This window comes from Meleagris gallopavo, chromosome 4, assembly GCF_905368555.1.
Source record: "Meleagris gallopavo chromosome 4, MGAL_WU_HG_1.1, whole genome shotgun sequence".
NCBI classification, from domain to species: Eukaryota; Metazoa; Chordata; class Aves; order Galliformes; family Phasianidae; genus Meleagris; species Meleagris gallopavo.
The window spans coordinates 11,152,543-11,180,262 of NC_139407.1; the positions used below are offsets into that span (position 1 = coordinate 11,152,543).

The following is a 27,720-nucleotide window of genomic DNA, read 5'->3' on the forward strand; positions in this document are numbered from 1 at the left end:
GAACCTTTCCAGCATGGCTGTACTAAGTGACAAATACAAATATTTTGTGCAGTGCATCTCAGCAGGCCGACAAAGTGGATCTTCCATATAAAAGCTGCTCGTCTCAATTTGAATCATTGGCTTTAAGGGAGTTGGTACAAACTTGCTTAAAAACAGTAAATAATAAGAGCAAAGGTGAATAATGGTATTAAATCCTGTCAGTTTCACCATATCTGAAACATCAAAGCCAAATCTTTTGTTGTTTGATAACATTTAAGAAGCTCATCAAGTGAATGTAAGAAAGGCTGGACAAAGGCTGTGTCTTTCCTTCAGAACTGCGCTGGCAGATTTGGTTAAACAGCTGATATCTACAAGTTGATCTGCAAGAATTTGGACCAACTTGAACTTGCACATTTTGTAAAGATTAATTACAAGTTGGCTGTAAAGAAATGTTAGCTAAGTCCCCAAGCACCTCTGCTGTGGCATTCTGGCCTGTTTCTGGTCTTGGCTTTGCTCTAGCAAAAAGCTGAGCATAGCTCATTCTACACACACTCTTCTGCTTATCTTCCCCCCATCCATCTTAAATAAGATATGACAAACACCAAGATTTCCTCAGCGCTAAAGAATAACATCAAAGCATCGGCTTTTACCTGTGTGCAGTGAGAGATGTCGGGACAAAGTCTGCTGTCGACCAAACACTTTTCCACACACTTCACAGGGAAAGAGCTGGTCATTAAATTTCCACGATGGCAATCCATTTCCTGCCTCCAACCCTAGCTTTTCTGTTTCTGTGCCAAAATACACACAAACAGAAAGCTGTATTTTAACAACTCGGAAGACTCAGATTTCACTCAGCATAATCCTGTAGGTATGATATAAAACACAGCACCTTGGCTGCATGCTCATCTGACACGAGTTCACGAAAAAAGGAAACTTTCCTAATGATGGAAAGCAAATAAATCTTTCATACCTAATCTTCCATATATACTGTAAAACACAACACTTACCAGCTAGACACAGTCAGAGTTCAACCAGATTACGTACAGAGAAACTCAAAACCAAGCAGGGCAAAGCTTTAAACTCAAACTTTGTTTTTGTGGAGAAACTATGCCTTTGGCTTGTTCACTCACCCACTTTCACCCAGTGCACGAAGACTCAGTCTGAGATGGTGGTTCATTTTACACTGGATTATTATTCATGACTGAAGGAAGACCTCCAAACCTTTTATTTTCTTCTGATCTAGAAACTACTGCTGTATGAGCAGTCTCCTACTGAAGGAGAGCAGATTTCTCAGACTAAAGTTAAGTGAGGAGGGCACAGCATGCCAGTAAGTGGGTGGCACCTGGGGTAAACTCTAATCAGTAACTTCTGTCCTCAGGCATCAAAATTCACAGCAGCCCAGAGGGCTGTCCATTGAAAAACTAAGACCTTTTGAGAAATGTTATCTTTATGGAAGTGTTACTAGTAGTTCCAAGAACAGAGAGGGTCTGCTGTAGAAAATAGATACTCCACACAGCATAGAACAGTCATAAAGACACCCTGTAAGGATACAGAAAGGAAAAGACTGGGGACTAAGACAAACAAAAATCATACACAGTGTTTCAAGAAAATAGTAAAAGCATCTGGACAGAAGGGAGAAAAAGCCAGTGTAGATAGAAGATAACAGTGATACTACTCAGACTTATATGAGAAAGAGCGTTAGCAAATCTTGTGTAAAGAAATTTTTCTGCCAGTGTCCTGTTGCGCCTGAGAGAAGGGACCACTGCAGATAAGTGACACAAAACTCAAGGGCTTTCAGCAGCTTCCTAAAAACAACAGCCAAAGTAGGGTAGAAGGAGTGGGAAAGTTGGCTTAGGACTTACCAAAAGTAGAAGACCTCCTATTTCCACTAGAATGGAAGATGAAACATGCAGAGCACCCTTCTCTAATCCCACACCACCCATGGCACCACTGTCCAAAACTACCTCCCCTGGTGTGTGTGATAGAAGAAAAGCATTTGGCTGGTGTGTTCAGGTAAACAACAGGAGAGAAACCGAGCACAGGAGTGCAAAAACATCTTACTGAGCTAAAGTTGCTATCCTAGAGTCAGGCACAAAACAGCAGAATCTTCATCCAGTGAAACACAAAGGAATAAGCACCCGACTTGCACAGGCAGCATCACCTAATGCTGCAAATCTGGCAGGCATGTCTGGAAGAGTCCTGCTGACAACTAGGCACCCAGCTGGCTCTAGTGTGATTTAGGTAAACGGTTGTCAAATACTGTAACTAATTTAAACAACAATCAAAACAACGCCTCACTTAGGGCAGAGATTCCACAAAGCAATCTCAACAAGTTTAGGGACAGCTGTACCTTCCAGCCCCTTTCAGCTCCTGCATACAGTATTCAAGAGAGGAATTATGAGGTCACATCTGAGTACTGCCATCCAACAACACATTTTTTCTAACAGAATTTCCAGTTGGGAATCAAGTTCCGACTCTTCAAAATAGTCATTTTTGTGAAAACAAACAAACAAACAAAAAAAACCCTCCCCAAGGGGATTGTAACCCTTAACTTCCAAAATCTTCAATAAATCTTTTTGTTACTGTCCTCGAGTTCAAAACAGTGGAAAAATCTGACTGTACTAATGTTACAGTTATTTTAGCAGAGCTTCTTGAGTACACAATCAAAACAGTGCTTCAAAAGAGGACTATGGTAATAATTATAATAGAAGGTCACAAGGGTGCAGGTTGCTTCAATATGCTCACAACAGAAATGAATTAATTGGGACACATACCAAACATGTCGGCACAATTAGATGTAAATATGTCTCTTAGCAATTCATTTCAGCATTAGTCACCAGCCCTCTTTTATCTCTCAAGAAAGAGAAATATCCTCTTCCCTATTGTGGATTTATAGCTATCAGTTCTGGAAAGCTCATAGGAAGTTGGAAAAACACCAGCTTTCTGGTTATCTCAAGCTGGGGAAAGCTAGTCCCTTGCAAAGGTGCTACATACTTTTCAGTGATACAAAAGAGGATTCTGCAGGTGTTTTGAAAGTGTTTATGTTTACTTTACAGCCCTAGCTGCAGTACATATTTCTTTTTCTATTGAATCTTCACTCTATAGCCAAGCGTTTTTTCTATTCAACAGGTTTCTTAGCTTGGTCACAAGAAAACTGAGCTGATCTCTGGTACCACAGGAGCCTCAGCATTTCGTGGGAAAACCTTCTCCTTCAGCCTCCTGAAAGCTCTGTCTGCAGCTGAGAAACTGAAACTCTGCATCCATACAGTAGTCCAGGAATCTTCTCCAGGGCCTACCCAGTAACTGACCTTCACAGTGACCTGAGGAATCGGGTGAGTCAGCATCCACAGTCAACCATTGGGCTCTGCCTCTAATTAAGGCTGGGAATGGTCCAGTGACTCCGAGACCATAACATCATATTATGCACACTGTTCTCTGTGTATCCCAGTGCACTTTAGCAAGCCATTCTGCATCATTATCTTTAAAGAATACCTCACACAGAGGGCCGTTCAGTGGCCAGGAGGAAGATGGACCGAGACCAACTAATGTTAAATAATAAATCGCCTTTGTATGACATATCCCACAGAATCCCAACTTCCACTGAGACATCCCTATACTAAAAAAAAAAAAAAAAAAAAAAAAAAAAAAAAAAAAAAAACCTGATGTAAGATTTCTGCTTTAAACAGACATTCAGCACATTGCAAAGTTCTTATATTAAAAAACAAATATGACTGAATAATATTGAAATGATTAAATAAGTAATAAGCTACATAGGTTTTGTAGTTTAGAACAAAATATGCTTAGTAAAATGAAAGGCCTCTAAGTTCTCCAGTACACCATTAAAAAGTAATAGAAAGTTTAAGTGTATTAACAGTTAGTAATGAAATTACTTTGAAATAGTTTTAGTTTTGCATAAATGATTTAAGAACTTTTGTTTTCTTTTCTAAATGTAAAACCTAATTCTCAGTGAAATTTAGTGAAATATATTTTTATGATCAACATTCCTGCCATTTAACGTCAGTTAGTATCACTTCCCTGCCAGCCCCAATTCAACATGGTAACAAGTATGCGCATTAAGGGAACCTGGCTGTACCTCTCCTAGACCCCATTTGAGGGCTGACTGCCACCGAGGAAGGATCTCTTTCTGGAGATTGTTCTCTTAGGAGTTATTTCTGTAAGCTTAGGACACAGGTGAGCATTTCATTAATTTTTGATTATCTCTTTCTAGTTACACAACCAGTAAAATACCAACCTAACCACACCGCTCTGCAAATTATATGTTTGTTGAGTGTATGCTCCTTTAAATAGGTTGATTTCTGGTAGACAAAGCCCACTGGCCCAAGAACTACTGCCTGCCCCTTTCTATCTGTTAGACACAATTCTGAACAGATACACATTTACAGTTTTCACATTGAGTGGTGAATTTGTTTTTCTTCTCCTCAAGCTGGTAATATCAATATGGAGAGCACATTAACCACCCCTTTAGAAAAGCCTTAGCCTGGCTTTTGTCAAATGCTGAGAAAGGATACCCCATCTGGTTGAAGCTGTTTGTGAAGACAAGTACAAAGCGTGACCTGAATACATAAATAACTGTTGAGAGTCACTAAATCAGCACTGTGACTGCTACAAGTTCTCACATACAGAAAAACTTCATAATAAATGGGAAATGTCTCTGAAAGACTTTGGAACTTTATCAGTCAGCCGATAACTTTTGGTACTGCCAGCCTGAAGTGGATTGCAGTTAGCCTGCCCTCTGTCATCCTTCAAGCACCTCGCTTTTACCCAAGAGGGAAATAGACTGCATGCAGCTGTGTATGAACATCACAAGAACCCATTTTTAGGATTATTTCTATTTTGTTACATCTAAAATAAGTTCAAGAAATTATTTATTCAGAAACAAGGTATTCAGGTCAAGCAATCATGCAAACACTGCTTTAAGAGCTTTATTTGGCTAAAGATTCTTCTCTCTGCATTTATCTGTGTTACTATAATGTCTTCCTGCACTCTGTGGTCTGCATCACAAAAGATGCACTTTATTGCATGGGAGCCTTCCACTTACGTGTTCATCCATCACCTCTTGCAAGCATGCAGTATATTTAAAAATTGAGCTCTCCTTTCTTGGAATGTATAATTGAGTCTTTGCTGCAAGCCTGTTTGCTGAAAGCCTGAGGAGGACTTGTGAGCTCAAAAATATACTGACTGTATGAAACTGCAGCACTCAAACGCTATGTATCTCACTCCTTTCTCAACTTACTTTCACAAAGGCATTATTTGTGGCACCAGAATTCTTATTTCTTGTAAGTCAGTTAAACAGCAGATTTATTCCAGATACCATAGTTCTAGAGTAAGATATGTCTTACTAGTTATCTAAAGTATCTGTGATCCTTAGTGTCCCAGCAGCCTTCATTTGTCACTGCCAGCAACACAGCAACCTGTCTGGTCTTATTTTGGGGTTTACCTCTTACTGTGAGCATATTCATCCACTATTAGCCAATGATAAGCAACTGCTTTTTGTCATAGAAATATTTCTGCATTCCCCAGAAAAATAAAAAGAAATAAGAATTTTTAATTTTTTTTTTTTTTCAAATACCCAAGCTTCAGCTGAAATTCTAAGCTAGTTTGCTGGATCTCTTTGTGGGTTGTTAACCATCTTTTTGTAGCTATTAAAAACAGTCAGTGGTGCAATACCAGTGCATGGTATTGACATTATCTTGCATACCCTTGCTATGCAAGGGGACTCAAGTCCCTTTGTTTCTGTTCTGCGCTGGCCATGGGTGAACTTGCACCAGCCTGGAGTCACTTAATGCCAGCAGCAGGGCCCAGTGCAAACAAGGAAGGGCCTATGAGACCATGTACCCCATCACAGCACGTACCAGATATGAGAAGTTATGATAATTTAAAATCCTTGATATGGAAGAAAATACAACCCGCATGATTTTATTTATCAGAAATGTGGTGCTAACATTGTTCTTTATAAAAAAAAAAAAAAAAAAATCAAGAAAAAGGTCACTGAAGTGATAAAGATGTTGGCTTTTGTGAAAAGCGTAAAAACAAAAGATGAACTTTAAAGATGCTTCTGCAGAGGGACACGGGAAAAGAGTGAAGCCCACTTTGCTGCTAATACTGAGTGCATTTCTCAAAACGGACATTACAGGTATGGTGAGAAAAATGAAGCCTGAGTTAAGGCAAAGATAAGGTAGTTGATTCAGTGACCTGAAAGAGAAATCTGCTTCTCTCCTTTGTTTCAGAATTGACAGCTATTTTAACTTCACTTATACAAACAGAGGACTTCTGACTAAGCAATGGGGTTTGTGATAACCTTCATCTGCATTACAAAGCTTTCAGATCTGCTTTTACTGTCTGCTTTAAACTCAAACTCAACAACAAACAAGAAAACAAAAATCTTCTAGTTCTAAACTTAAATCAGTTTATGTTTGTAAATTCTGTGGAAGGTGGCTGAAGCTGCAATAGTTCTGCAGTCATTTTTTGAAATAAATTATTTTTATAACAATGTACACTACAACATCACAGTGAGGATTACACTGGACAGCGCTATCTATGACCCACTGCCTTGCTATAGGATAAAAATAACAGTGTTGTCTTGCTGGCAACCTCATTTCATACACAATAAGGTAATCAAAAATTCCTGTTGCATAGAAAGAATGGCCTTGAGCTGTAACATCACTGACCAGAAAGCAGTGGAAGTCCCTCCAACTCCTTGCACAGGCTCCAGTTGTCTATTCTCTATCATTCACAGCTATTACAGTGAAAATGTCAGGTTGGTTTCACGACCATAAGGGAAATAATGCAGATGATCTGTTTTTAAGACAGATTTGAGACACTGCAAGAAAAGGATGTGAAATACCAACAAATCCCTCCCAAACATGTTTCTGAAAGTTTATCCAGTCACTGTCAGCCAAGAGAGCAGTGAAGCCCTTCAGTAGCAAAAGCTCCATCATAATAATTTCTGCTTGTTTAGAAATAATAGCTGTAAATAAAAAATAAATTCTGTATCTGTTGTTAGATAAAAACTTGCTAATGTGCTCTCTGCTGTCTTTAACATGCCATACCTTATTTCAATATAATACCACCCTGCAACTATCTCTCTGTGATAGCTGGACAAGCCACTGTGGTAAATTTGCACAAGCTCCTATCCCCTCCCAAGCAGGTCATTTAGCTCATCCGCTCATGCTGTTTGTAATTTTTTTTTTTTGGTTGCTAAAACAGTGAATCCAAACGAACTTATGAAAGTATTGTTTGCTTCTACTGTTAAAGAATACAATTAATTAATTTTTGTAATGCCAATAGGTTTCTTCCTTTTGAGTTTCTTTCCTACAGTTGTTTAAAACATGCCTCCTAAGAAACCCTTTTTAAAATTATTCAGAGACTGTCATGTACATTTAGGACCACTATGGTGTCTGGATAAACCTTCCTTTTTTTCTTCTCTTTTTATTTTGGTCACTATGCCAATTTCTGTTTGCAGAGGGGGTATTTCTTCCATAGAGAAAGTAATAACACAGGTCACTTAGCAGAGCCTAACACTAGTACACTCTAGCCAGAATTCTGATAGAAATAAAGGCAAATTAGCCTTTGGATTACATTTTTATCCCTGGCTCCTTGACTCCTTTTTCTAGAAGACTGAAAGATGCCTTACTAAGGAAACTGCGAGCTGGTGACCAGAAACATCAGTGGAGGAGTGCTAAGTACAGCCCCAAGCACAAACTTAATTCTGACCAGTCAGAATTAAGATTCAAAACTAGATGGAAGTCACTGCAAACATTCTGCAAAAGCTGCCTTACTTCATTTCAGCCAGCTGCCAGGGGACAAGTGCCACTCTCTACAGAACGTGGTTGCTGCTGTAAAAGAAAACAGCGGTTTCCACCGCTGTTATTGCAGATTCTCTGAGTGATAAGCAGTGAATATGCCATTTTCTTGAAGCCCTTAACTTGCTCCTCCACTCTTCTCCTATCATAATTCCTATCATAAACACGTCTACCTGCAGACCTGTCTTTAATTCCTTCTGCGTCTGCATGGGTTGCATGTCAGGCATGGGATGCACTGGGGCAGTTGGTGAGATGATTGCACCCATTTGTACCCTGTGTGAATCATACAACCATAGAATGGCTTGGGTTGGAAGGGACCTCAAGGAACATCAAGCTCCAACTCCCCTGTCACAGGCAGGGCTGCCAACCTCCACACTTAATACCAGACCAGGCTGCTCAGGGTCCCATCCAACCTTGATTTTGAACACCTCCAGGGATGAGGCATCCTCAACTCTCTGGGCAGCCTGTTCCAGCACCTCACCACTCTCAGTAAAGAACTTCCCCTTGACATCCAACCTAAATCTTCCCTCCTTCAACTTAAAGCCATTTCCCCTTGTCCTACCATTATCTACCCTTGTGAAGAGTTGACTCGCCTTCTGTTCATAGGCTCCCTTTAGGTACTGAAAGGCTGCAATGAGGTCACCCCGCGGCCTTCTTTACTCCAGGCTGAACAAGCCCAGCTCCCTCAGCCTGTCTTTATAGGGGAGGTGCTCCACTCCCCTGATCATCTCTGTGGCCCTCCTCTGGACCCTCTCCAACACACTCTGTCTTTCTTGTATTGGGGGCCCCAGACCTCCAGATGGGACCTCACAAGAACAGAGTAGGGAGGGACTGAAATCATTCTGTAGAAGAAAAAATTCTCTCTTCTGCTTTAAATTAATTTTCCTCTTTTTTTTTTTTTTTTCTCTCCTCAATCTATCCCAATACCTGATTGATTGATTTTCCATTTAATTTACTCTTAGACAGACAAGTGTTGTAGAAGACAACCTTGCACAAGATAAGATGGGTGAAGATGGAGAGTACTAAAGTAACTCTGAAAGAAATGTCACGGAATGATGTGTTCCGATTCCTTTCGTAGAGCTGAAGAAGTCATTTTAAAACCTGTCTTCCTATTTCACATTAACTTTGTACTAAGAAAAGATTCATATTCGATCTGGCTCAGTGCTGATGCTCACTTTTACAAAATATTCTGATATTAAGATAGACAAAAGAGAATATGAGACTTCATATGACTTTGAAAAACAAACAGAGTCTAAAACATAGCATACTGAGTATTTATTAGCCAAAAGTCTGATCTATCATTTCTGAGGTTATTTAATCAGCCTCGCAGCTTTGCTACCAAATTTATATTACAGAATTAGAGCTGGAAGGGACTTCAGGAAGCCATTTGTTCTTTCCCTCACCGAAAGGCACACCCACCACACACCAAATGTACCTATCACTTCCGACAAGTGTTTGCCCAACACTTTTTAAAAAAACTCTCCAATGATACAGAGGTTCCACAGTTGCCCGTGACTGTTGCTGCAGTGCAAAGTCACCGCACTGGTTTTACTTTGCTGTTTAACTTAAATCTCCTCAGTTGTTATTTAAACCCATTATTCTGCATCTTACATGAACACACGCAACATTTATTCCTTTTCTCTGAAAGCTTTATGTATTTGAATACCATTACCTTCTCTCTCCTCTTTTGTTCTCTAGAATAAACAGACACAAATCCTTCAGTCTTTACACACAGCTCATGGTTTCCCGTCCCCTGAGCACTGCTGTGCTGCACATTGTTCCTGGGTTACAGAGCACAAAATTGGATTCAGGGCTCCAGCTGCAGAGCAAGAAGTACCACATGTGCCTTACAGACAGCATTTCCCACATCTCAGAGGATACTGCCCTTTCTGCAACGTGTACGTTGTCAGCTCCACATATGGTGATTGACCAAGACTAATTCAGATCTCTCCCTTAAGCTTCACTGCCTGGCCATTCATCTCTTCCCCACATTTTGTGGCATTCATCACTCATCCAAGTACAGAATTTTTCCTCACTGAATTGACCACTGTTTTCCAGACCATTCCTTCATTTCCTTGAGAGAAGGCAGAACTCTAATTCCATCCTTTGCAGCACTTATGGCACCTCCTAGCATGGTGTCACCAGGATATTTAATAAAAACAATTCCATCACCCACAACATTCATGAAAGAGCTAAGTAACATGAGAGCAAGTGCAGAGCCTTGCAGAATACTACTTGGTTCCCAGGATTTCACAGCTATGCTAGTTACAGCTTCACCCGCTCTAGGTCTCCCTGCTAGCTCTGTGCATGCTGCAGGAGGCAGTGCCAAAGGCTTCACGCAGCCCGAGGGGTCGAGTTTATTTCAGGATCTGGCAACAACCATTGTTAGGCTTCTCTCCATACAAATGTCCATGTTTGTTACAACTGTACCTCCTGAGGCCAACTGCTGTTATTTTGCTGCTTTCCTTCTTCCTCTCCTGAAAATCACATTTTATCAATTCATGACCATTCTTCACCTTCTGTCACCCAAATCAAAACACAGGTCCCAAGAACTGGCTGAGAACACAAGGCTGGACAGCCTTGCTTTGTCCTGAACTGGCTTCCCAGAAGACAGCTTAGGCAAAAACCCACATTTCTTATCCTGTGCTTTGAATGAGTGAGGCTGCTCAGCAAGCCCTTCTCAAATTTGACCTCCACTTGTGATACACATTTTTTAAAAAAACTCGTAACAACTATTTTTTTTTTAAAGAAAAAAATGAAAAAACAAAACAAAAGACAACAACACCCAAACATTTGCTGTCAAATAACTGAGACTCAGAAACCACACCCAAAAATGCTAAGAGGTGCCAAACCCTGCCCTATTCAAAGGGTAAAGAAAAACCAATACTAAGTTTTGTTTTCCATATGGGATGGAAACAGTCCCCATTAACCATTCTGCTTTGGATTTGATGCTTACGAAATTAAGAGTTTCTGCTTTCCTGGATTTAGTGAATGAGGTCTATTATTATTCTGAATAAAACCAGAAAATAATTGTTCTGAGTAAAAGTACTTTCTCCTTCCTTTACCGTGAGGCTCTTCCTGCTTCAAGAGGAACAAACATGAAATGAAATGAAAATAAATGTTTTTGTCTGCATGAGAAGACTTTGTGTGTGAGGGGAAAAATTAACACAAAGGCAACCCATAATAGGACAACGATCACGACTTTTCAGATAGGAGTGCCTTTAAAGATATCCATTAGACATGGACCTGAATGTATTTTTGGGGGGTCTATTTTAATTAACTGTCTTCATCTTGAAGGTTCTATAAGTAATTGGCAAAATAATTAGTGCAGTGACTTCCCTGGAAAAAGAAGTAGCCCTGTGTGCCCACGGCAGTTCTTGCAAGGCCCTACTGTTTAACGTGTGTAGTACTGAGAGAGTGGCCAATTCACCAGCAGTTTCATGTGTTCCTCAGAGGGATCCAATTACACTGCCCTCAGCTGCTGCAAGAATGGCCAATAAGTCACAAATGTTAACAAAAAATTGTACACGCACACATTGGCGCATTCTGCATACTTCAGCGTTCTTAATTTAGCCAAGAGGAGATTTATCATTTGAAATGGTCTGTTCTGCATAATGCGTTCTGTTTTGAGAGGTGCAATGGCTACTCAGGAGATGGGCACCATTACCCCATCACAGATCTGCGACACACTAGATGGAAACATGCTTGGCAGCAGACCCAGAAAAAGCTGAAAGAGAAATGTAATGCTGTAACCAGTTGCAGCTGGCTTGGTTAAGATTGCATTAAATGAACCAAAACTTTGGAACCCCCTTCTCATGGGCCATAGGGGAAGCTGGTTTTCAAGGTAGCTGGGTGCATAGGAAAAGAAGGCTGCACCCAAGCAGATGATCATGGGAATCTGAAGGCAGGATGCTATAGATAAAAGCCAGAACCACTATCACACAGTTTAGCACTGAATTATATTGAACAAATTAAGCAAAATCTGTCTCTCTTTGGAGAACTATGCCAAGCACTGCCCACTTCTGAGCAGTTCAACTACCTCATTTTCCTAGAATCACTTTCTACAACTTGTCAGTTATCTGTCTCTTGCTGTCACACTTCAGAGAGCAGCCACAGTGGCTAACAATCCTTAGCCTTCTAAAGTGTGCAATGACAGAGAGCATACACCAAGTACCATGTACTCCGGAGACATATTTCTGATTGTGAAGAATCAAAACAAAATGCATACTGGGGGATCAAAATCTTCAATTAGTTATTCAAATCAACCTGCTACTCTATCACAAGTATGTTCCTACCATCTATGACACTGCCACAAAGTCTGGATTTGTCAGAGGGAGATCTCTCTCATTATCTCCATGTATCTACGTGAGTTCATACACGTACACATACACAAATAAAAGACTACCTGGTTGAATTTCACCCCAGACCTGTATCAGAAAAGGAAAAAAATTAAATGGTTGCTTTTCAAAATCAAGAGAACTAGATTTTTCAAGGGTTAGTGAGTACCTAACACTGTATTCTGCAGGCAGTGATGATGCAGTGTGGCATCTACCGCTAGCACCACTTTCAGCAATCACATTTCACAATAATACTGAGATGGAAATGAACAACAGGAGCGAGTGCCTGGAGGAAGCCCTGCATAGTGAATTAAGTGCCACTCTACATCACTCCACCCTGTTGGGAAGCCAACAAGGGTCAAGCACTCCCATCATCGGGAAACTGAAGGGGTTACCCGAATATCCTGGATGGGCAGAGCTCAGACCAAAACTGAAACCAAATGAAATGATCATAAGCATCAATAACAGAATAAAGCGGGGGGGGGGGGGGGGGGGGGGGGGGGGGCGGGGAAAGGGGGGAGTTCTATGTAAGTCATTTCATGTGGAAGTACACTTCCTCTGCAACTATACTGGCAATAAAAATTGCTGTTCCATCACAGGACCAGAAAATGCTGCCAGGATCTTGAAATATTTAGACTTCAAAGAAGGACTGAAGTGTAGCACTGTGATTAAGAGATAAGAGCATGTCATACACAGAGAGCCTGAGACAGTTAGGATCGCTCACCCTGGAGGGAACAGCTTGGTGGGATCTTTTCAATGTGTATATAAAGCTGATGGTGGGGAACAGAGAAGATAAAGCCAGGCTCTTCTCAGAGATGCCTAGAGGAGAAGAGGCAAAGGTACTGACTGGAACATATTAAATCCTATTATTTAAACAATAAAAAACCCCACACTTTTTTACTGTGCTGCAGTAGTCTTATGCTGGCACAGGTTGCTCCACAGACAGCTTGTGTAATCTCCATCCCTGGAGAAATTCAAAAGCTACCTGTACAAAGAATCACAGAATCCTGAGATGGAAGGGACCCACAAGGATCATCAAGTCCAATTCCTGGTTCCACAGAGGACCACCAAAATTCAAACCTTATGTCTGAGAGCATTGTCCCAAATGTTCCTTGAACACCGGCAGCATGGGGCTGTGACTACTGCCCTGGGGAGACTCTTTGAGTGCTTGACCATCCTCTTAGTGAAGAATCTTTTCCCCAACCTGACTGTATCCTGACGTAGCTCCATGCCATTCCCTTGGATCCTGTTGCTGTCAACAGAGCAGAGCTCAGTGCTGTTCCTCTGCTCTATGTGAGGGGCTGTATGCTGCCATGAGACCTGCCCTCAGCCTCTGTTCTTGGCTGAACAAACCAAGAGACCTCAGCTGCTCCTCATACAACTCCATGCCCTTAGTGTATTCATAGTCCTCCTCTGGATGCTCTCAATAGCTTTATGTCCTTCTTATATCATGGAACCCAAAACTGCATACAGTGCTCGAGGTTAAGCCGCACTAGTGGAAAGCAGATGGAGACATGGTCTTTAACAGCGCACTGATCCTGCCCTGAGCAGCAAAGTTGAATTAGATAATCACCAGAAGTCTCTTCCTACCTTAACCATTTTGCGTTTTCTCTCAAAAATAATAGTCCAGACGTTCTGCTGCTGTGAATGATAATTCACAGAAAATTGATAGCTTGTAATTGTACTCTTAACTCCTAACTTTCCTTTAAACATTCTGGCACTTAGGACTGTGAAAAAAGCCTTCATAAAGTGAACAGAGGATTATCCATAATGTGAAGTTAGAGGCTTTTCCTCAGATAGAAGCAAACAACTGTAAGAAGGTGTGAATTGTTCTAATTAACTCAATGGGCACATAGCTGGAAAGCTACACAGTGGCAATTTAAATGCCAACATTTCATTGTCAAGCACTTCAACAGAAATCCTTAGGGTCTGTACATTTCACAGTCCCCTATGGCCTAGCACATTTTCCAGGGTGACAACAGTGACACAGAAATCAAAATCAAAACCTTGAGATCTCCTTTCTACAGTGCAGGTACAGTGGTCTCAGGAACAACACCAGTTAAGTTAATGATAGGAAGTCTGGCAGCAGACTAGGTGAGGCCAAGCAGGAAAAAAAATCATTAGCAACTTAAGGAGAAAGGGAAGCTATAGCCAGATTCACTCTAATTTCAAGTCCATTTTATTAAAATTCTGGCTGCTTTAACTAACCTAGAGATTACCCAAAATTCAGAGCTAGTTGCAATAAATGGATGCAGAAGCTCAGTTTGCTACAAAGCAGAGGAGGCCACAGTCGCAACACAAATACTACCAGAAATACAATATATGAATGGGCATGTTTGTAGGTTGGACACCCACATACGCAAGATTACAACAACAAGATTATATCATAAACCTTAAAAAAGGGGATTAGGCATGAAGAAATGTATGGGAATTGCTGAATCATGGCCTGAACCTCTGATTAATCACCTGAGGCAAGCAATGACTCAGCCACGGGAGCACAGGTGAAGCCTGGCTGCACCTCTCTTAGACCCATTTAAGAGCTGACTAGCAGGGGGAAAGGATCTCTTCTGGGAATCCACTCTGGTGGAGCTCCATAAGCGAGCCCAGGATATGGGTAGGCATCCTATCTTTTCTGCTTTGGTGTAATAATTGCGTAGCCAAGCTCTCTGGTATATCTCATAATTATAACGTCTGTACATTCATTGATTGTACAAGAAACATGCAAAGTACTTCATTCTAAAGAATGTGATACCTATGCAACATAATGAGCTTAATTATTTATCTCATTAAATTAAAACTCTAAACATTTAGGAGATATTTCCAACTACAGTCACAGATGATAGTAAAAAATGCAGGCACAACTGCATCAAGATAAGTTAAGTTTCACACAGCTGAAAGATATGTACTTGCTTTCACCCTGCTCAGATCCCAGCATTCCCACAAACTACTAGAAAAAGAGATTAGCCCACTAGATCCCCTGATTCAGCTTACAAGGTGTCCACTTAGATATTGGTACCACTGTGTTGGAGATCGTGCCAAGATGTGGCCCTGAGAGCAGGCAGATTTGCCCCTTTTAGTCATTGAAGCTATCGTAGAATTGCCACTTTAGAGAAAAGTAGGAGGAGGGTGTGAGCATGAAGGGAACACGAAAAAGCATTCTGTAGATCTAAACATATATGAGCTGTTGTTAGGCATATTAATATTATGCCACTAACTGCATTATCAGTAAAAATACAACTGACAAAGCTGTTACACAGTTCCCAAATTTAATGTTAATTATTATTATTTTTTTTTTTTTACTGATCTGTGCAACTGATATAATACTAGCCTTTCAGCATTTCTGAAGAAGAAGCGTGGACTATCTATCATCTTACAGGTCACTGAAGAGCATAGAGGCACAGTGACAGGAGATGCCCTGATGCTTTTTAAAAACGGAACTTGTGGACAAAAGCTTTATTTGCTTTATTTCATTAAAATAAATACTAGTGGTAAAATTAGCTCTTGCACCAGTGGATGGAATTCAGAGAGTCAGGACTATTCATGAACTACAAGACCCAAAAATCTACATCTTCCAATTCCAGAAGTCTATTTAATCCACGTGAGATTCATTTACCACAATCAAAATAACAATCTGGAAAGTCATAGTAAATTTTCACAAAACGATGGAATTAAAAATATATATATCTCATCTGAGATTGCTAATGAGTGCGTCAAATCAACGTGAGGCAATCAACATTACTTTGTGGACAGTTCTACATTTCCTTGGAGTTGTTTGCCTTCAAAAGGAAGCATTAAGGAGTGTTCATTGGCTCAAGACTTGGCCTGGGAGAAAATGAAAGCAGCTCAATACAAGAGATTGGGTGATGATCCTAATTGTATCTTGTGAAGTGAAGACAGCTGTCCTCTCCCTGCTTCCTCTGATCTCCTGACTTAAATTTGCAAGGTCTGGAAGACAGGAACAAAGGAGTTCCCGGTGAAGTACCAAAGCCAGAAGCTGGCAGTCCAAAAGAACAGGCTTAATCACTTTGGACTATAAGTAAGAGTTTGTACTGTCATTGTGAGTATTTGTCAAGTGAACAACAGAAGTTCCAACAACCCATCACTACTGCAGATCAGCACCTAGCACCAAGACATCACTGGATCGAGGAGTGGTGAGGCACTTTATTTTGCTGTGTTTGTACATCTGGCTGGCTGGCCCTCTTTCCCCATTTTCTATCATTTTTTTCCTCTTCTTTTACTCTTTGAAGTAGCCATTGCCTAATACCATCTTACCTGTAATGCTTATTAATCATAATTAGCAAATTAGCCAGTTTTACTTCCAAGTAGAATACTAGTTGTTGTAAAGAAAGCTGTCAGTAAACTGATGCGTATTATTCCTCCAAGTCTTGGATGACTCCATAGCAGTAGTGATCCCTGCTGACTAGGGGAGGTGCGACTTAGGAGACAGAAAAAGATTCACCACCTTCAAACTCTACTGTGCGTGACCAGACTATTATCTATAGATTCAACTGTTTCACTGTTGCACGTTGGCAATGTAAGTGAAGGAGAGTAGAAGTTTCTTCGTGCAATGGAGAACATAATGAAATGTTCTTATACTACATACAGATACGCATGGAGAAAAAGATACTCCCCAAACCCATGGTTGAGTCTTTGGCAATATTCATGAATCACTGAAAAAGAAATAGCAAATGTCACCTATCTGGATTTTGTGAAGGCAGGTTTGATTTACAGAATGAGTCAGGGAGATAGTGGAAAACTATTAAAACACATTAAGGATTGGCTAAGGGTCAGGAACACCAGCATAAGATCAAGTATTTAATTTATCTAGAGATCTGGACTGAACTACATCGTCTGACTTACAGTTGCACTGTTTTCTGTCAAAAGAAGAAACCAGTCATACAAAACAAGGGATAAAAATGCCCTTTTAAAGCAACTGTTTGAAAAGAATATTTTCATTTCTTCTCCCTACATTTTGCTAAGCCAAAAAAGGTAATTTATTTTTGCTCTTCTTAAGGGAAAAGGCTGAAACTACTGAATTGTTTTGAATGTGTTTTTGCATTGGTTGCAGCTTTGATACTATTATAATTTTTGGGCAAACTGTGTTTGATATGGGCAATATTTCAATATTTATTTTAATTGTTGAACAAAAGTGAACTTACACAGATAGTGGTAGCAATCCAGAAAAGTCTACACATCTGCAATTAACTTTGTATGCTTACTAAACTACAAAACGCTTTCAGAAGGAAGGAGAGTAGTTTCCCCAAATCTATCCAATACTTTTGAACTATAGGAAATCGTTTTATTTCCTTCTCAAATTATTAACAGTTCACCACAGATTATCAGGGAGTTATCATTACTTCTGCTAGACCACTGAATCCCTTCTGACAGCTGTGGGAAATTTCCTTTCCTTGGTTACAAGACTTGAAAGCTGCTAACTAATTTTTCTACTAATCATGCTAACCATTTATCCTGTCTGCGATATCACTGCTTTATCTCAGGCGCTTATTTCCTCTCATAAGTGCCCCAATCAGTGCATTGCTTTCACACATCTTTTAATAGGTCTTTCCTAATTATTTCATACTCTTTGAGGATCCTGTATACTCAATGCCCTACAAAGTGATCTCTTCCTCTTAAATTCCTGATCTTGCAATTTCCTAATAAACTGAGTACAAAGAGAATTGGATTGCAGTAAGAAGGAAAGCACTAGGCTGAAGGGCTGCTACCGCGTGGTCTGACAGACAGAACTGTGGACTAACCATACTAAAAATCCTCTTTAGTATCTTGAACATGAAAAACAGCATTGCATTAAAAAAAAAAAAGCAGAAATATGCAGAAATTTCTGAGTATTAAAGAAATAATTTTGACAGCTACAATAATAGTGATACAATTCAAATTAAAAGGTCATATACTTATGAAGTTGCAACAAGAATTGCTCTTACATGCTGTAGAATCATGAGCTGAAAATATTAAGGGAGAAGAAAACCTTGTTAGTATTTGATTAGTAAGTGAATTGCAAGTCATCAGAGTGTTGGAGTTAAAAACCATGATTAATTGAGGGAGGTATTTCCAATGTACATGAAGAAGATTTCATGCCACAGAAGAAAGTAATTTGTAAGATCTTCTGCAAAATAGCACATATGGTTCTGACTGCACATATTTGCATAAACTAATTTCCCTAAACAGGGGCAGAAAAAGGCTATGATGTTGGTCAAGGAATGGAATCTCTGTCATATTAACAGAGACTAAAAGATGTGGACTGGCTTACTTTTCCAAAGATCAGATTAAGGGGACATAAGGTAGCCTATCAAATAAGCCCACAAAAGAGAAGAATTATCACAGCTGAAGGACAGCACTGGTAGAAGAAAAAAAGTAGAACTCGCTTTAAGTAAATTCTGGCTGAGGGCAGTCCAGCTCTTACGAAGAGTGAGCTTCTGAAACAGGGTTCTTGTACAAATGATAAGGACGACAGATTTTAAACAGAGCTTGATAAAAAAAAAAAAAAAGGATATTACATAATGTTGTTACCTATTATAAAAAAGAATGGAACTTGACATATGCAGTATCTGACTGTCCTATGTTCCTGTCACTTTTCCCAATTCCTCTTCAGCTAGGGTGCCAAGAAGACATAAACACATAAAGACAGCACACATAAATTTTCCAAGAATCTAGGGATACACCTATTCATACTGATGCCTCTCTCTTAAAAAGAAGCATGTACATGAGGTTCCACCAAGGTCACCCAGACCTGCAGCAAAGGCTTCCTTTCCTCATGCTGCTATGCCTGCTTGAGTCATGTCTCTCCATAGAGAGCCAGTGCAGAACAACAGCTCAGACCCCACACTTGTTCATCAGCCCCCACTAGTTCAGTGGGGAGACAGTGATACAGACTGGCATTTTTGGATGTGGGATTTGGATACTGCTTACTGAATGCTGCTGGCTGGTGGCAGTTGATTTGCTTGTATTTTAGTAGATGAGCTGAATTAACTGTCATTTTATATGCTGTTCTCTTCTAGTTCTTACTATCTTATTTCAGAGATGAAATACAACAGATCTCAACTGAAGGCACGCATTTATCCACGTGATGCCACATACACATTTCCACAGCATTTTCTGTTACATCCTGTTGGCTTTTACAATGGTTTGTTATTGCTCCTTTATGCTGCTCTCGGCAGGGATTAAGCTTTGTCTGAGCTATCCACAGCACCTCAGAGATAATTTCTTCCTGCGAGGCTGAAACTAACAGAATATCTATCTGTTGTTATTCTACCATTCTTTTACATGAATATCACATTTGTAATCAATTTTAGAAAATCCAATAACATTCCCAATGCTACTGTGAAGTTTCTGTTCAGGTTCAAGAATTTTTTACGAATCTGTGAAGTGCATGATAGTGTTGTTCCAAATAAATAAATAATTGTATTTTTTTTTTAATTTTCTGTATATATACTGCTATTCTGTATATTATGTAATAATAATCACAGAGCAGAAAGTGTTAAAATTCACAGATCCATCTAGTTATTACTCACATTTCATGAAGCAGAATACCAAGAATCACAATCATACAAAAAACATCTCAACACACATTTTAACACTCCAGGATCTACTAACCAACAAGATAATTTACATCTCTTAGGCAAGAGATTAAACATGTCACCAAAACCCATCTGTAGGTTTAAAGGCCCTCACTTAAGGTCTTACAGAGAATTAGAATTCTTACGCATCCATCTCAGTATGATGTAAGAGCATTACTGCTAGATGCCACATCCTCTGAGGTACTGAATACTGCCCGAGGAGCCCAAGAGTTCCTGTCTGTCATCTGGGTATATGAATATTCTATGTTACGTCACTGTCAAAAGCCAGAATTGAAGTGCAAATTTGGTTTACATTTTAGTACTTAAAAGTATCATTGCTTCTCTTAGCCCTAGTTTACAAAAAACGCTGCATTTGTGAGAAAGCATGGCTGGGGATAGCCTGAAGACCCTTGTTCTTATGCTACAAATTTTATTCTTTTTCTGCCATGCATATTTACCCGTAGACAACATCTAGTTCTTCACCTCATCTGCCACATCAGAAGCTGTCAAATGACTATTCAAGCATTAAAAAAAAAAGAAGGGTCTGTTAAGTTGTAAATTAAATGACAGTCTATAGCTGAAAATTAGCAGTAACATGCCCAAAACTTTATTGATGGCTAAGAAAAGGTGAATAACCCCCACTACAGCTGGCTGTGTAATTACTGACCTTTAGAACTCAAGAGCTATTAATTTAAGAGCAGATACCAGTGAACTAGCAAACGAAATATTTTGCAGCAGAACAGTAAAGGCACATATTAAGTTTGTGCATATATTCAGTGCCATCTTGGAAGGTAATAGTATTCATCTGCCTTTTCTGTTTTAACTAAGAATATAGCCCAGGTTATATCTGGATATAAAATGACTGTCAGCTAGTTCTGAAAAATCAGTAGGACTGCACCCGCAGATACTAAAGCTTTACAGTACGTTGCAAGAAATCCACATCTTTCCAAATGTGTTCTTAAATAATTGCTAAAGGCGGGAAAACTCATTGCCAAGCTCAGCCATTCTGATATATACATTGTGAACGTTTCATCTATACTTTGAGAGATGGAACAGCAAGCAACAGGAAAAGAGCAGGTAGTAATCAGACGTCAGTTCCTTTAAATGTGGGACACAGATGAACACAAAACCCCCACCTCCGTTAACAATCCTGCATTTCATCTGTTATGTGGACTTTCTGTCCTTTTACAGTTCACAGAAATTGTTGCTCAAAAAGAATTAACACAAATAATTCAGCAGCATTTAACTTTTCTTCTTAATTGTAAGCATTTACTGTGATGGAAAGAGTTGTCCTTTGACAAAGCAACTACATTTTAAGAGCAGTAGTCAAGTGGTAATGTTGACAGTAAGAAAATAACAATAATTTAAAAACTACGAACTAAAAAAACCCAATTTAGTAACTAATGAAAAAAAAGGTGTCTGACCTGGTGCAGATGTCCTTCCATGAAGAGCAGTTTCGTTAGGCAGGAGATCTTTTGAGTTGGAAGTGAATGGTGATTGTCTAAATGTGTCTTCAGAAAAGTAAGGGCTGTCGGGGAAATAAGACATCTTCTTGTAAACAAAACAGCAGTTAATAGAAAAAGTAATCAATAATTTTTACTTTAACCTCTCAGTATAATAAATATCATCTTGTTAAAAGCCCTGCTTAATTTACGGACTTCGTGCTGAAAGACAACCAGACTGTGAGGTAAGGTGTGGAGAAGAGGCAAGCTTTGGGAAAACCGCATTGTGGAGCAAAAACTGAAGTCTTCCCAAAATGCTTTTCATTACAGTATTTCAACAACTCAGATTTGTTATATCACATCACAATATAGGTAAAGAAAATCAATTCAAAAATCTGTATTCTACTCCCCAAACACGTGGAAAATATATTAAATATTTTAAAGTATTTAATAACCTCAGGAATACAGTAATTACATTCAAAACAAAGCTTTTCAAATTTTAGGTTGAGATGCTGAACTGTTCTCTATTGACAGAGCATTCCATGTATGAAATTAACTCAATTAATTCCACTTCTAGAGCAGGAAACAATTAATAGAATCTAACTGAATGGTGACTTCCCAAACAGAGCATAAATCACCAACTGCTTGATTCTAAAAAGTAGACCATGCTTTGGTTTTAATTAACAGGAGGTAAAAAGTTAATTCCAATAGTGAATGGGCATTTCTGTGAAAGTATTTTGTTTTCTGCTCAATTAAATGCTGTAACAGAAACTATGATGCCTTCTGCACAATAAAGACGTTGGTAAGAAGTACATAAAAAATTAAGAATGGACAAGGGTACTTCTTTTTGGACAGCTTTTCTCTAATGTACTATATTCCATGTGCATACAAAGGATGAATTTCTTCTAAGCAAAATGGGAATTGAATTTAAATCTGATCTGTATTGTATTGAGATTCCTCAACAAGCTGACAAAAAAGGTTTTTTGTTTGCCTTGATTTTTAGTACTATTTATTTTTTGCTGTTTTATACGTGACAGTTAGTGGGGTATTTTGCTATTTCTGCATAAGTTTGAACATAACCATAAACAGTCAAACAGGTTGAGCTCGATGAAAAGCATGAAGCTGCACCAAACTTGAGCAGTTCACTGTATGCAGATACCTGATTAATCACAATAAGGTGAAGAGCTGCTGCCCACATGCGCAAAAGTTCATTTTTCCAAGACTCACATTCCCCCTCAAGGGTGACATAATATAAAACAGACTGACGCTATATAAAAATACGGCATACTTCAATGCAACATTCCTCTCAGTGGCTTAATAATGATTTGGAAAAAAAAAAGCAAACACCAATAAAAAGAAGTTTTGTAATTGTTGTAACTCTTCAAAATCATGTAATCCACTCAGCTTTCCACGCTGGACTGCCTGCTTGTAGATTCACTCACTGGCTCACTGTCCACTGCTAGTTCTAGACAACAGAGCTCATCTATTTTAGTTTAGGATATAAATCCTCAGTAAGTTGCTTTTGAAGACTGCACTGTGCTTGTGTTTTAAGGATCTCTCCTCTTTGCCATCAGCCTCCAGTGGATTACAGAACCATCCCTGGATATGCCTTTTTTTTTTTTTTTTTAACCTTTTTCTAGAATGGCAGATGAGTCTCTTCAGTGTCAGCCCATTACTGGTTCTATTTCAGTGGGTATGCCCTCCAATTCTCAATCCAAAGTATAAATGCAGAGTTCCTGCAACGCAGAAACTACAGACGTTGTTCTCAGTCTCTTTGTAAAGTCCCTTCTGATGAAGATTAAGCTTTCCTTTTTTTTTTTTCTTTTTTTTTCTTCTGGCTGCACTTTTCCAGTTTTCTGTCTACACAGTTCTCTAGATGAAAGAAACTTATCTTGGCATCTCATGCTGGCGTACTCACTTCCAGATCATTTGCTTCTCCGCTTTCTTTCTTCTTATCGCAGATGGCAGGTTCTACCATCTCACTCAGCCATTGAACTGTGAGGAAACCTTGCCAGTTTTGGCTGCTTGAGCAAAGTCATATGGAAGTATGTGCTTACACAGTCCAGGAATATTCACAAGAAGAATAGCAACAGACGGGAGACAGAAATGTTAATATGGAGTAAAATATATAAAAAAGAAGAGCTTGTGTATCCCCTTCTTGCTGGACTTGGCTGATTTAAGACACTCACCAATGACACAGCTGAATCTCTCCACTGCCCAATTACTCACAGGTGGATGACACTGACCTCACCTTGACTCTGCAGCTGTCAGCAAACTTCACATAACAATTATGATTCCAGTGCCTTTCTGTCATGACTCCAGATGTAGGTTGGTGAGCCAAACTGCAACACTACACGTTTTCTTAATACAGCCTTCGTGCCTCTATTCTCCACTGGCTGCTCCATCACATTCTATTTTTGAGAGGTGCCGTACTCTTACCAGTAAAGACTTCCAGCTGTTTGCTTGATTTGGGGTGCTTTGTTTCTTTTTTCAGCAAGGTCTTTTGAGTCAATCTGTTGGAACGCGCAGGATTTAGTAGACTGATTCGCTTGTCCTTAAGAAGCTCTTCTTATTCATACTGATTGATAGGTAAGACAAGAATTCAGTTGGGCACTCTGCTTTTCAAACACTGATGGGTAGCAGCCATTACCAGGACTTCTCAGTACAATTCAGTGCAAGTTAGACAACAGCCAACTGTGCTATTCTCTTACAAGGCAGCAGCCTTGTAAGAAGGAAGGTTGTCTGTACTGTCCTCAACCTTTCCAGTTTGAACTATTTTTGATAGATCCAAAAGTAGCTCTGGATTCTCACACCAGTCCTGCTGGTGATATCACAAGACACTAAAATCTATTTTCTACCAACTATTTGTCACCCCTCCCTGCAACACATATTGGGTGGTTAATGAGTAGTTGGACGATATGTGCATTCAACTGTATAAGCATCTTTCAGGCTTATGCTTTTTAAGAAGAAAAGGGAAGTCTGTGCAGTCTCCATATCCCACAAGTTCCCAAACTAGCAAATACGAAAAGCATTCTCAGTAACCAGAAGTTAAAAAGCTCGATTTCATTCTCTTTCAACCTGTAAGATCAAAAAATCCCTGATGGACATTTACTAGGTTGTTCAGTTTATTAAAACAAATTTATTATAGTTACCATGAAAGGAGGAGATGGGTCTAGGAATTTAAGATTAGCACATTTCAGAGACCTTTTCTTCTGCAACTGAAATGCTTTTCAAATTCTGTCTAGACAAAGCTGCCTTAGTTATCAAACATTGTACATGCAGGGGATTTCTGCAGGAAGGGCTGCAGAGACCCCAAAGGTCTTACTCTATCTCTGAAGGAACTCTCCAATGCTTCAGCCACAGTCGGTCTGCAAAACCACCCACAATGACCACAGAACTTTCAGGGAGGACATATGTGTATGTGTTCTTGTCTCAAAGGGTGGATGAGAGCCGAAGTCAATTCCTGCTTACTCCTAACCATGGGCTTCTAAGTTTTTACCAATTCTAGTTGCCAGTTATTCCAGAATAGCTTTCAATTTTTCCCTTAGAGCACCTCACTTTGCTGCTCACATATTTAAACAACTTGTCAGTATGTTCCCAGCCAAAATACAGTAAAGGGCATATTTCTTTAACAACACATGCTATAATTGAATCATATTTTTCATTCCTGCATAATTTCACATATTGTGTTAATGTGACTGTAATCATGAACAAAAGTTTCATTAGCATTGTCTCTTACAGTCTTTTAAAAATCCATCTCTGGAAGGCATTGAGAAGATTCAGAAATATCAAACTGCAATTTTATTCAAGAAGTCCAAGTTTGACAGAAGACTGAATCACAACACCTCTTCTTACATTGGTCCATGTCTTAAAATCCAGTTGTCAGCCTGTTCTTCCCTCAAGCACTGCATGTACTATGCAGTTTCAATTAAGCTTTGGTTTTTGCAGAAAAAAAGCACACGCAGAAAACAATTCTGAAAACCAAGCGTGATTACTTGACTGTGAGAACAGTCATTTTGGCCCAAAGGCCTTTTGCAACATGGACACTAAGAAATCATATCTATTGGTGTCACTTCTCACACAGAGGTTCCATTACTAAAAGAAAATATCTTACACTTGTAATATCAGGTCATATTTGCAAGAGAGAGACATATCCAAGTTTACAGGCAAAACTCAGCAATGCCATTTACATTACAGAGTTATGGATAACAACAGACTGTGCTTACCTGACTGTAGTTCTGATGGTGTTATCTTTATTGTGATTGTGCTCTTTGCTCACCTTTTCTGCAGAGGAACGTACATTTTTTTATGATTATAGGATATGTCATATTTTCCCTATCAAATTTTATTCAGCAGAATATTAATTAAAATTTAATGCTTTCTGATTACAGTATAATCCAGAATAATTTAAGGGGAAGTGGTCACAATATGATTTCAGAATAAGCACAGCTTTTAAAAAAAGTATAACCAATACCAATATTTTTCACCTTCACATTTCAGTGTCAGTGCTCCATGTGCACTACAAGCTTTCATTAAACAGAGCTCAAATCACTGCATGGATGCAAAAGCTGAGGTTGACCTTCTGTGTGGAGAGAAATGGACAGCACAACTTCAGGAGCACTGTACACTGCAGACACTGCCCATTTATGACAGTAACTACCCATATGTTCCCTTATATTCCAAGGCCTCAATCAACCAGTTGTCACTAATCGTTTAATTAGCCTTCAAAAATACAAGAGTTGAACTCTGGCATTTCCAATTCAGTTCAGATACTACAAACCTGATCAGACCGTCACAGTGCTCTAAAACATATGGGGAACATTTGGCAAGACTTCTGTATTTCACATGCAAAGGTAGAAGGGCTCTACCTCCTATTATGCTTCAGCCTTAGCAATCTCATACTTCCGTGGCACCTTAATGATTATACACGATCTCTTTTTGCTCTTTAAACTCTGCTTTCAACTATTTTCACTGCTTTTACCTGATAACTGGAAGAGCAGCTCAGATGCCATCTTCACTGATATATCCTGGCTGAACAGATTTCGTTCTGGGATCACACGACCTTCTGGTGCCTTCTGGATGTGCTCACTAATGTCTCGCCCTAATAAAGTGCTGTAGCCAACATTTTGGCTGGGTTGGCTGGGTGACACTGAAGTCTGTGAATCATGAATGTCAACTTCCATTGGTTCTTCTTTTATCTTTACAGTCTGGGTTTCCTTGTAACTCTCAGCTGCAAATAGGTATTAAAAAAAAAAAAAAAAAAAGCCACCACAATTACTTAATTAGGTTACAATTTTTCAGAGCACTCAAAGCAGGAATATCAATTACAAAGTTTAATTTGTATACCCTATAACAGCAAATGGTAAGAGAAGCAAGCAGCTGACTGCTACAATATTCTTCTGGGAGTTTATAAATAGAATAAATCTCTTGAAAATAATACTTTAAAACTACAGAGCAGAAAACTGCATATTTGCAAATCTGAGAATTTCATCATTTTCTATGAACGCTGTGTAATCATATCCCAGTTTGTGAAGCTTTACTTTTATGTATTACATGGAGTTACAACTAAAAACTAGCTCTTCAAAGCTGGGCACTGAAATTATCTTACAAACTCTTAATTAATCTCTATCAGAGCAGTAGCAGCACATTTAGTTGGAAATGCTGGTATGGGGTGGAGGTAGAAACCTCATCTGCTCATCTTCCACTCTCTTTTCAAGATGAGATGAGCAGTTTTCTAACAGGTTACAACCTTTGATACTCCCTGAAGTATTACAAGACCCAATAACCTTGATGACTAGCTTTCATACGCCCATATCTTTCCAGGTCTGTCTTCCTCTCTAGTGTACTAAATGTAGAAAACTACAATTTAGAAGCCAGTGTGTAGTTCATGTCCTACATGTGTGACTTCTCAGGTGCTGCTGAATGCTGATCTGGCTGCAAGGTTAGCAATCATTTTTTCTTCAGAAGAAAAGCTCTGAAATCTCAAAAACAAGGACCCAAGGTAATCCGGCTACCACACTCCCTTCTTGATTCAGATTTTCAACTGTGAAAAAAGAAGTTAAAGACCTGAAATTTAGATCAGAGAGAGATGATGAGTTTTTCTAATGATCTTCTTTCAGAGTGCTGCTGAAAGGACACATATCTATAATGGTGGAACGGCCCAACCAGGTGTGTCGCCTCTTCTGTTTGGATGCTGACCACACACTTGGGAAACAGGCAGCCTAAGAAGAAAGGCAGACTCAAGGAAATAAATCAGTGTATGAACACAGTTACGTAGCAGAACGGCCTTCCAGGTGAGAAACTGTTCTAACAAAAATCTATGATTCTAGATTCAGAAAAATGTCCAATGGGATTTATTCTTTTTGCCTAAACCTGTATACGTACTTTTGCTACTGATCAAGATCCTCAAGACCTTAAGAATAATCTGATTCCATTTACTTTAGGGCACATGCCCTAAAATAGCCTGGGTAGCCTCCAGAGGGGGAGTCAAGGTAAAGCATGACTTTGAACTTCAGAAGCCAAAGGAAGAAAAGGCAAATCTAGCACTCGGGGAAAGAGGCCATATTAA

At 39.4% G+C, this 27,720-nt stretch overlaps 1 protein-coding gene and 1 long non-coding RNA gene across 10 annotated transcripts in view; one reads left to right on the forward strand and one right to left on the reverse strand.

Moving 5' to 3' along the window:
• Positions 1 to 10,917, forward strand: part of LOC116216536 (uncharacterized) — a 30,424-nt gene extending 19,507 nt beyond the window's left edge. For both annotated transcript variants that reach the window (XR_014882835.1, XR_004159473.2), the window contains one exon: positions 3,109 to 10,917. This is a non-coding gene — a long non-coding RNA (uncharacterized LOC116216536). The remainder of the gene's footprint in view (positions 1 to 3,108) is intronic.
• Positions 1 to 27,720, reverse strand: part of ZNF827 (zinc finger protein 827) — a 108,341-nt gene that overhangs the window by 12,932 nt on the left and 67,689 nt on the right. For all 8 annotated transcript variants that reach the window (XR_014882833.1, XM_085222153.1, XM_085222152.1 and 5 more), the window contains 4 exons: positions 26,134 to 26,382; positions 25,379 to 25,436; positions 21,135 to 21,238; positions 630 to 767 (listed from right to left, as the gene is read on the reverse strand). Coding sequence is in view for 7 of the 8 variants with exons in the window: in XM_085222153.1 (XP_085078279.1) it covers positions 630 to 767; positions 21,135 to 21,238; positions 25,379 to 25,436; positions 26,134 to 26,382 (549 nt within the window). In the remaining variant the exon portion in view is untranslated. The remainder of the gene's footprint in view (positions 1 to 629; positions 768 to 21,134; positions 21,239 to 25,378; positions 25,437 to 26,133; positions 26,383 to 27,720) is intronic.